The sequence below is a fragment of the Equus quagga genome, unplaced genomic scaffold (genome assembly GCF_021613505.1).
Source record: "Equus quagga isolate Etosha38 unplaced genomic scaffold, UCLA_HA_Equagga_1.0 HiC_scaffold_715_RagTag, whole genome shotgun sequence".
Taxonomy (NCBI): Eukaryota; Metazoa; Chordata; class Mammalia; order Perissodactyla; family Equidae; genus Equus; species Equus quagga.
The window spans coordinates 3190-13651 of record NW_025794475.1 but is presented as its reverse complement, the minus strand read 5'-3'; the positions used below and the strand labels follow the sequence as shown (position 1 = coordinate 13651).

At 47.1% G+C, this 10462-nt stretch overlaps 1 gene segment (V, D, J or C); it reads left to right on the top strand.

The window, feature by feature from the left end:
* Positions 1-7356: 7356 nt before the first annotated feature.
* Positions 7357-7960, top strand: LOC124232531 (immunoglobulin heavy variable 3-23-like; the record flags this gene model as incomplete). The annotated part of the segment is given in 2 exon segments: positions 7357-7426; positions 7530-7960. Coding segments are annotated over 2 exon segments (477 nt in total), but the record flags the coding sequence as incomplete, so codon positions are not given.
* Positions 7961-10462: the final 2502 nt, after the last annotated feature.

Genomic DNA, 10462 nt, shown 5'->3' with positions numbered 1-10462 from the left:
ATGTTAGCTTATGAGAATATCTAAAAGTGCTGACTCCCTACCATAAACTTCACAGATAAGGTTATTGCTGTGATCTACAAATGATATCTCGTCAGACCTGAGACCAGAATGTTGAGATCACATCCTCAGGGTGGCACCGTGAGGAAGATGAAGCTGAGCTCTGCCTTCCACTACTACACACTCATTAGATTTCACGTAATCCCAGGATTCAGTGACACAAGCTCTGAGAGGAGCAGCTCTCAGGGGTATGAACTAAGGAAGCTACTTTCTGCAGCATGGAGCTTCCCTCTGGCTGTGGTGAACTCAACCAACCAGCAAACCATTCTGTGCAGCTCTATTGCCAAGAATCCTGAAGTTCTCTCCCCACATGTAGTAGAAACCATTTCAATGAATCCAAAGTTCACTGGTATTGATAAAAAAATGGATACTTCTAGAATAAATGACTGTGTCCATGGAGACCAGGAAACTGACTCAAAATCAATGAGCTGAGGGCCTCCCACAACCTGTCTCTATTTCAATTCATGTGGAGAATTTATGACCCTCAAGTTTCTCCCCAAGGAGACAGGCTGCAGGTCCAGGGTATTCTTCCTAAAACTCATCTTTCTATAAGATAAGCAGATTAGGGAATGAAGGCTATTGGACTCTGTTCTTGGTGAAGGAGGTCCCCAAAGAGAGCACTGAGTTCTCCAAGGGCACAGCCAGTACGCTCCTCCCCATTGGGGGACTGAGCAGGGAGTCTGTCCCTTGGTGAGATGCAGCCCCTGAGGGCCACAGGAGAGGGTGTCAGGAGGGAAAGGTGACCACAGAATATATCCTCAAGGATGGACAGAATCTGAGCCCATCCAGGCAGCAAGGTGTCCCGTGGATGGAAGAGCATTCTTCATGGAGCTGACTCATTCATCTACCGTCTTCTGCCCTGCCAGCCGGTGACCTTGCAGAGCAGACTCACCTGAGTCAGCTGACACCTGTCCTGCCTCCTCCTCCTCCAGCATTCCTAGGTCTCTCTTATTGCAGGTGCAGTGTCTGCATGGGAACCACAGCTGCAATACCATGAGTGGTCAAGGAGTGACTCTGTCCACGTCTGTCCTCAGCTCCAGTCCCAGGCTCACACTCCTGGTGTTGTCATTAGTGTCCCAGGCAGCAGAGTTCTGAACCCTGTTCTCAGCCGTATAATCCTGAACTGGGGACACTGAGAGGTAAATGCCCCAAGACCCTGACAGGGCCCTCTCCTGCAGGGCAGGGCTGGACTACAGGGGGCACTCAGGACCACCCAGCAGGGGCCTCCAGTCTCAGGAGCAGGTGCTGAGGGGCCTGGAAGGGCTTTCCTCTCAGGCCTGGCTTTCGGTTTTTCAAAAACAAACATTTTTTAAAAAACTCTTTTGGAAAGGATTGCTGAGATGTCTTTATATAATTTATTCTATTTGGGGGATTTACTAAACACAATAAAGAAGTGAAAACTGAATTACAAAGGAGGTTTCCAGGACATCTAGATATCTTAACAATGAGAATTGGACTGACAAAGATGGTGTGTTGTTGTTGCTGTTGTTGTTGTTTGTTTTTGTAAGGACGATTGACCCTGAGCTAAAATCTGTGCCCATCTTCCTCCACTTTGTATGTGGGAACCGCCACAGCATGGCTTGATAAGCAGTTGTAGGTCTGTGCCCAGGATCCAAGACTGTGAACCCAAGGCTGTGGCAGTGGTGTGTGTGAACTTCACCACTATACCACCAGATTGACCTCCAAATACAGTATTTTTGATTCAAGATTTCCAAAATTTTGCCAGATACTCTGATCCCAAGGATATGACATTCAGATATCAAAGTCCCGGACTGGTTCAGGTTGTCTCTGTGCCATTCAAAGGTGGGTTCACAGTGAAGATCACCTTCTACGGGTGCTCATTCCTTAGTGTTTGCACAGAGCTCTGGACATCTCAGGAGATGCACAACTTAAAGCTCAAGACTAGGACCCTGCTCATGCTGTTGAACATGGTTGCTGTATCATCTGTGTGCTCATTATCAGGTTGAGTCACATATTCAGTTATGAAATATGCTGCCTCATGAATATACATGTGACCTGAGGTCTATTGAGGCAAATATGGAAATATCTGTGTCCTGAGAGCATCAACCAACAGCCATTCCCTCCCCTACAGAAGCCCTGAGAGCACAATCCCTCACCATGGACTGGAGCTGGAGCATCCTCTTCTTGGTGGCGGTGGCTACAGGTAAGGGGCCCCCCAGTCCCTGGGTTGAGGACGGGATGAGGAGCAGTGAAGGAGGATTCTGTCCACTTGTGTCTCCTCTCCACAGGCGTCCACTCACAGGTCCAGCTGGTGCAGTCTGGGGCTGAGGTGAGAAAGCTTGGGGCATCCACGAAGTTGTCCTGAGAGTCTTTTGGGCACAACTTCACTAGCTACTTTATGTGCTAGGTGCCACAGGACAACGGCTTCAGTGGATGGGGGAGGTCAACCCAAGCAGTGGTGGCACAAGCTATGCGGAGAAGTTCCAGGGCAGAGTCACTATGACCAGGGACACATCCACAAGCACAGTCTACCTGGAGCTGAGAAGTCTGAGATCTGAGTGCATGGTCGTGTATTACTGTGTGAGTGACACAGTGTGATAACCCACATCCTGAGTGTGTCAGAAACTCTGAGGAGAGGGGCAGCCATGCTGGGCTGAGCAGACGACAGGACTGATGAGTCTCCAGACTCCTCAGATGCAAGCGTCAGGATTCTGAGACAAAGTATAATGCTCTCTTGGGCGTGCTACTCTCTTCCACAAAGGCTTGAAGATCCCAAGTGCTCTTTCACCAACATCCAGCAAAGTGATTTTGCCAAAAGTCCCCTGTCATTCATTCATGTTTTCCAGGGGGGTAGTGAGTTCCTTTGTTCTTTGAAAGTTCCAGTTGTGGGATCATCTGGGAACATTTGCTTGTGGTCAGACTTGGGATTTTTGGAGTGTGGAGCTCTCTCCAGCAAGTTCTGCTGATTTCACCATGTCTTTGAAAACTGGGATTGTTCTTGGGGAAGTACGTATTTGAAAGTCAAGGATGGATTCCAGGTTCCCAGTCTCTGGCCAACATCACACACATGACGTTCTGGTAGGACATCATGGACACATGGTGACAAAGTCATGGGTGGACATGTGTGCCAGGTTCAAGCACTGTCTACACCAGCACATCGTTATTTCAGTCCCCTCCTTCAGTGGTGAGTCCTGCGGAGGTGCGTCCACACAGACCACCACCCTGTGAGTGTCCCTGTCCCTGGGGCAGTGCTGATGCTCAGCACACACCAGGGCGCAGTGTGGGGAGACCCGTGATAATGTGAGACTCACAACCCAGCCTCTAACTTTCCTATTGTCACTGGATCAAACACCACACACTTTGATTCTCTTACAGTCTGCATGTCATAGTCTGAAATCAGTGCCACTGGCCTGAGGTCAAGGTGGTGGCAGAGCGATACTCCCTCCAGAACCTCTAGGGGAGTGCTATTGTCTGGGAACATGTGAACCCCCTGAATTCATATCCTGAATCTTTACAACCAAAGATGATGGTTTTAGTAGATGAGGTCACTGTGAGGTGCTGGGATCATGAGAGTGCAGCCTTCATGAATGGGATCGGTGCCTTTCCATACAAGGCCCAAGACAGCTTGCTTTCCCATTCCACCAAGTGAGGACACGACAAGAAAGGGACAACTAGGAACCAGAACGGGGATCGTCTCGAGAAGGTGAACATGCTGGCAATCTGCCCTTGGACTTCCCAGCCTCCAGAACTGTGAGAAATAAGTGTTCGTTGTTTATAAGCTAACCAGGCTGTGGTATTTTGCTATAAAAGCCTGAACGGACTCAGACAGAGAAAGTCTGCTTTTTCATGCCTAGTCTGGCTTCTACAGTTGCATTCCTTGAACGCCCTATTCTGTGGTCTCTTCCTGCATCTTCACAGCCAGAAGCAAAGTACCCAACATCACTGGTCACACTGTTTCCTCCTTTTTCTGTAGTCTAGTCTCCCTCTGACTCCCTCCAATGTAAACACTTGTGACTACATTTCCAAATAATTCAAGAAGATCTTTGGATCTCGGGATCTCTAAATTAATCAAATATCACAAATTTTCTTTTACCATAAAATTACGCTCTACAGATTCAAAGAGTGACTCATACTACCTCAGTCCACCCTCAGCCCTCCAAGAATTACATCCAAACCACAGGTAAACTATATTTAGCACTTTGAACCTCTCTCAAAATTCCAACTCTTTTTTTTTTTTTAAAGATTGGCACCTGGGCTAACAATTGTTGATAATATTTTTTTTTTCCTGCTTTATCTCCCCAAACCCTCCCTGTACACAGTTGTATATCTTAGTTGCAGTTCCTTCTAGGTGTAGGATGCAGGACTCCACCTCAACGTGGCCTGACGAGTGGTGCCATGTCCGCGCCCAGGATCCAAACTGGAGAAACCCTGGGCTGCTGAAGCAGAGGGTGCGAACTTAACCACTCGGCCACGGAGCCGGCCCCTCAAAATTCCAACTCTTAAAGCATTAAATCACTTCCAAAATCTATCCAAATATTATCATCTCAAAAGTCCCGAATTTAGTCATCTGAGTCAGGCATTGGTGAGAATTTGACGGCAATCCATCCTTGGGTAAATCCCCCTCTCTGCACACCTGTGATCCTAGAACATGAGTTATCTTCTTCTTCTAAAACACCACTGCAGGGTAAGCATGTGATGACAGTTACAGACATTTCCATGACAACAGAGATAAAATGGGAGTTACAAGGAATCACCAGCATGAATCAGCTTTGAAATCTACCCTAGAAAACTCCGTTAGGTTTCAAGGTCTGGGGATAATCTTCTGTGCCTCAGTCTTCAACCTCAGGATCTGTTGTTCTAACCATGGATTTACCTTTCTTTTTTCTTAAATGGTGGGACATGCTATACTCTGAACACTTTTATCAGCCTGTTTCATAGCAATAGAGATTTGGGAGTCTAAAAACTTTATTTTTGGTTTCTGTTGATAAAGAAAAAGTTCTTCTGACACTCGCTAAGATGGTGTTGAGTCTTTATTCAAGACTCTTGCAATAGGGGTTTCACAGTAGGAGAGAGAAACAAGACTCACCTCTGCGTACAGTAAAGACAGCTGGGGATTTGTAGCCAAGGAGAAGAGTCAGGGGGTCAGTTGATAGGAAATAACTAAGAGGAGACACCCTTTGAACAGGCAGGCATACAGTACTTGTGTTGGAAGGGTCCACCGCTGTATGTTGGATAAAGAGGAGGGGAAAACGTGTCTATTTCTCTCCAGGGCACATTGGAGCCCAAAGGTGCACCTGGGACAAGCAGGGGGAGCGCAGGACCAGCAGAGGGTGCTCAGAAATTACTAAGCTCACATCTTCACAGAGAGGGTGGGTTAAGGGCTGGGATCCTGTCCGGGGCTTTTATCTGCATTTTCTATAAACCTCTTCCTGTGGAGAGTACAGTCTTCTAAAATCTGTGGAGATACAAAGGTGCCCTCCCTTTTTTAGAATAAACTCTCATCCTCATAATAACCACACTTTCCAAGGACCAGGAACTAGGATGATTTTAGCTTATATAATCATGACAATGAGTCTATGAATTTGTATATACATTGATCTGTACTTCATGGATGAGCAAATTAACCTTAAATAAGAGCATGCTTACTGATCTCAGGTATTCTAAATTTAATTTACTTGACCGATTATTTTATAATTTTCTCTTCTGTAGGGTTTTCCCTTGATGTCTATGCAGAAACACCATGTGTAAATGAGCCTCGTGGATGTTGAAAGCCTACGGACTCTACATCAGCTCCACGTCTACCTCTCAAGGATTCTCAGTACCTCAAAGTTCCAGTGATAGAGCAGAACTGTCTCAACACTTCAGTCCTTTTGTTCTTCTTGAAGGTCAGGAAGCCAGAGCACACTCAGGGGTGCGGGCACCAATATAAACCTTTACACGGAGTCCACTCTCACAAGATCTGCAGCCTGTGCTCACTTTTCCAGGTGCATATTTGGCTTCAAATCTGCATGCTCATCAGCCCATGAAGAAGAGAACATCCATCCCCTCACTCCACCCAGCTGCTCACATAGCTCAGCAGCTGCAGGCTCAGCAAAGAGACACACTGCGGTCTGGGACTGAAGGGGATGGAGGTGAGGTCAGCTGTCTTTCTCTTCAGCATCTCATGATGAAGATGCAGTGGAATATTTCCACAGGGAGTGATGTGGTGTGGAGATGCTGTAGGCTTGGCAAGCACAGAGCATGTAGTTGTGCTGAACTGACATATATTTTAAAATGTTAGTGGTCAATTTTGGAATACTGAAAAATTGGAGCTTCTGATGGATTGGCGGTTGATAGCTGAAAAAGAAATCACGTAAGGGGTGATTTAAGTTTTCTGAATCTAGGACTATTTAATTTGGCCGTTACATTAAACACAATGTGAAAATACATGCTTTAATTTTTCATTTGCTAGGTACACACACCAACATATTTAGTTATCTTTCGGTCAGGTATGTGTTCAGGTTTGCATTCGTCCATATGACATCACAACTGAGCCATTCCAAAGACACTCATTGGGTTTACAAAGAGTTAAACATATTCTTCCTTCTCCATAAAGAAATCACAGCCCCATTCTGGTGATAGGGTCCGTTGTCCCTGCCAGGAAGGTGGTTCTTTCCTTGCCTGCTAGTCTCTCAGGTGAGAATCCTGAATGAGCTGGGCTGGACCACAGCTTCCCCAAGTGAGTCACTGAGAATGATGCCAGTTAGAGGGGAAGTGGGTGGGGCTGTTCCTACCATGCTCCTTGCTTCCAGGTCCATGTAATACATATAGATTTAGATAAAACCTGCACAGCGTTGTACTGTGCAGTTTACTACATCTCAGTTATTCATCTGTAAAGCTATTCTGTGTCAAAATGGATCATTGGTTGCAAAAGTTATAGGAGGATGGATAATAATAGGAAATCTCAGGAACTTCTGAAAATACACCTCCATTGCTTCACGATACATTCTTAGGTAAATAGTAGAATGCATAAAATTCACAAACGTTCTCATTAAAGGGAGGCGTTCTCCAAACCTCACTAAGAAGCTCAAATCTGTCCTCAAGTAGGTTCAAGGGGCAGTTGAGTCTATTATCGAGGAGCACAGGGCCGGATAATGGGGTAATTATCACCAGACATGTGCCCTTGGACACATAACGCTCTGGGACTCTGCCCTTTATGTTGGTATCCAACTCCAGAGCTTGCTATATAGTCAGAGGACATGCAAATATGGCCCTCCCTCTGCTGAGAAAACCAGCTCAGCCCTGACCCTGCAGCTCTGGGAGAGGAGCCCCAGCCCCAGGATTCCCCATTCTGTGATCAGGACTGAACACAGACGACTCAGCATGGAGTTTGGGCTGACGTGGATTCTTCTTCTTGCTGTTTTAAGAGGTAATTTATGGCAAACAGGAGACTGAGTATTTGAGAGGATACAAGTGAGAAAAACAGTCGATTTGAGACAGATTCCTAACCTAGGATGTCTTTGTGTTTGCAGGTGTCCAGTGTGAGGTGCAGCTGGTGGAGTCTGGGGGAGGCCTGGTGAAGCCTGGGGGGTCTCTGAGACTCTCCTGTGCAGCCTCTGGATTCACCTTCAGCAGCTATGCTATGAGCTGGGTCCGCCGGGCTCCAGGGAAGGGCCTGCAGTGGGTCTCAAGTATTAACAGTGATGGTGGTAGCACACACTACGCTGACTCCGTGAAGGGCCGATTCACCATCTCCAGAGACAACACCAAGAACACGCTGTGTCTGCAAATGAACAGCCTGAGAGACGAGAACACGGCCATTTATTACTGTACTAAGGGCACAGCGAGGAGAAGTCGGCGTGAGCCCAGACACAAACCTGCCTGCAGGAGGGGCTCAGGACCACCAGGGGGCGCGCAGGGCCCATGCTCTCAAGGACCATCACAGAGGCAGGTGCAGATGGAGGTGAAGGGCTGGTTTCCTGTTGTGACCTCATTTTCGCATAACAGTTTCCTGAAGACAAGCTCTCTGGATTTGTGATTATGTGCTTAGTTCCGTATTTCTGAATTAGGAAATTCTGTTGTAATAGAAGAGGAACGTTCTCACATGGAAAATGGCAGAGTGTCACGGTCACTCTTCTGCCTACGCGCCAACTTATTACCAAAGCTTTTGATGGAACTCAGCTACATCTATTAGAGAGGCTCTGTTGGACTCGACAACGCAGCTCTGCACAGCTCAGCTCAGTGCACAAGCCAGGCAGCAAGGGGCAGAGAAAAGTGCTGGCTGGACCTCAAACAACAGAGGCATCATGAAACAAAGGCAGAGAAGAAAGACCCTGATGGTGCGCATTGACTTGACATCGTGCTCATGGCACCAACAGAAGGTGACACCACGCAAAGGCAGAGGGACTCCCACCAGGGCTTGGTATGGATGGCCTGTCTGATGAGAAATACACATGATGAGAGAATATGAAACTTCTGTTAGGTACTTGATTGTGAGCTCTGGGAGGATCAGACAGGCCTTCCACAGTCAGAAATGTTCTGAGGGAGCCAGAAAAGGAGCCTTGCTCAGGGTTTTCTGTTTTGGTTCAGTGGTTGGAACAGGGTGGGTGATTCCACTTACAGGAGGGGCTCGTGTGAGCACAGTGACCGTCAGTGTGAGCCCAGACATCAACTCTCCCGCAGGGAGACAGGAGAGGCTGGGCTGCAAGGGTGCAGGACCGCCAGGCTCAGAATCATCCTGAGGAGCAGGTGCAGACAATGTTCATGGGGGTTCCCTGTCAGGATCTGGGGCTTCGTTTTATAAGTTTCTCAGGAAAGTTCACTGGATTCATTTTTCTGTGTTTATTACTCCTCTAAATTATAAAAGTTTACTATAATATGAGAAAAACCTATCATCTGCTTAAATATACAGTGCAACCTGTGGGGGCAGAAATGACCCTGTCAGTCGTCGGCAGGATCAGAATCCTGAGAGACTCAGGGGATCAGGCCATTCTATTCCTTTCACACTCAGAACAGAGGCCTCAGTGGGATTCGTTGCATAGGAACATCTCTGGGTGTCAGGATATCAGATAAGAGAGAGTGTAGGCCAGGGTCGGTGACCTATAAAACCTAATATATTTCATATCTGGACCCTGCTCCTCACGTGCAGGTGTGCACATCAGACTCAGAACTGTTCTGATTGCCTTGCTCTCTGCTGATCCCTTCTCTTCCCTCCTGGGCTTTGTTCTCTCATCTCCTTTTGCTCCTTCTGCTTCCCAAAATGCATGGTATGGTTTCTCTGGTCTACATCCTGGGGGCAGACCCCTTACATGGAGCTCAGGTGTGGCTCAGGTTGTGGCTACTGCAGCACCTGGGAAAAGCTGATGGGACTTTCTCAGTCTCCATTGACCTGGACCCTCCCACTGTCCTCTGTGTGTGGACCCATCTGGGAAATGCTAGTGCTCATTAGCAGCCTTGATCGAAGGATAATTTGGCCAAAATGGGATGTGGAAGTAGAACTGATCCTGTTCTGCTCAAACTGTCAGTGTCACATCCCATACCTGTGGTTTGGGGAAGATCTGAGGTGGGCACCCTTCACTCTATAAGTTATAGGGGAGGAAATCCAGGGCTCTGTGAGCTGTGCCTTTGTGGCTTCAGCATGATGACACGACACCCTGGGGCTGACTCACTGCTGAGTGAAGTGACTGCCCCAGACGACAGTGTGTCCCAGAGCTCCCTGGTCCTCCCTGCACTGCTCTCCCTGTCTCTGCTCTCCTATATGTCCATCCATCCCTGATGAAAGAAACAGTATTTTTTCATGCTATGCCATCACTATAAGGAAGGGACAAATTTAGTTTACTGAAAAAAGATTTAGGTCTAAACCATCTATTCTTTATAACATATTTCTTCCAGATTTATAGTCATCGATCATGGGGGATTGGTGTGGAAAATAAGGCAAATCATTCACCTCATGGGAGATTTCCATGCTTGAGAAACTTCCATGTTTGACTGGAGAGACACATATGTTCTCATTTCCAGTAGGAAATCCTGGATTAACTTTGTCTGAGGCTCTGCTGTCTTCCTCGAGCTCTGCAGATGTGATGGCTTCAGAACCACGGTCATGGCTGATGGTGCCTCATTGTGCCTCACAGGTGTGGAGGGACAGCTCAAGCGCAAAATTGAATATGGCTTCTTCAGGGGGTTTTGTTATATTTCGCTGCTTGCAATATTTTCTTTTTTCATTCGAGTATTTTTCAAATTTAAAATATTTTCATTTACATCAAACCCATGAATGTGACATGAGATCTTAGTGAGCTTTCAGGAAGTAGAGTCTTCATTGTGAAGGATGCTGTAGTGGTTGCTGGGGTGACTCCAGGATGAGGAGCACTTCATAAATGGGTGAGTAATATGGACATTCTGATAGAGACATTCATTGTCCTGCCTGGGGGAGACAGGACACTGGTGTCTGAGCCCTCATGCCTTGTGC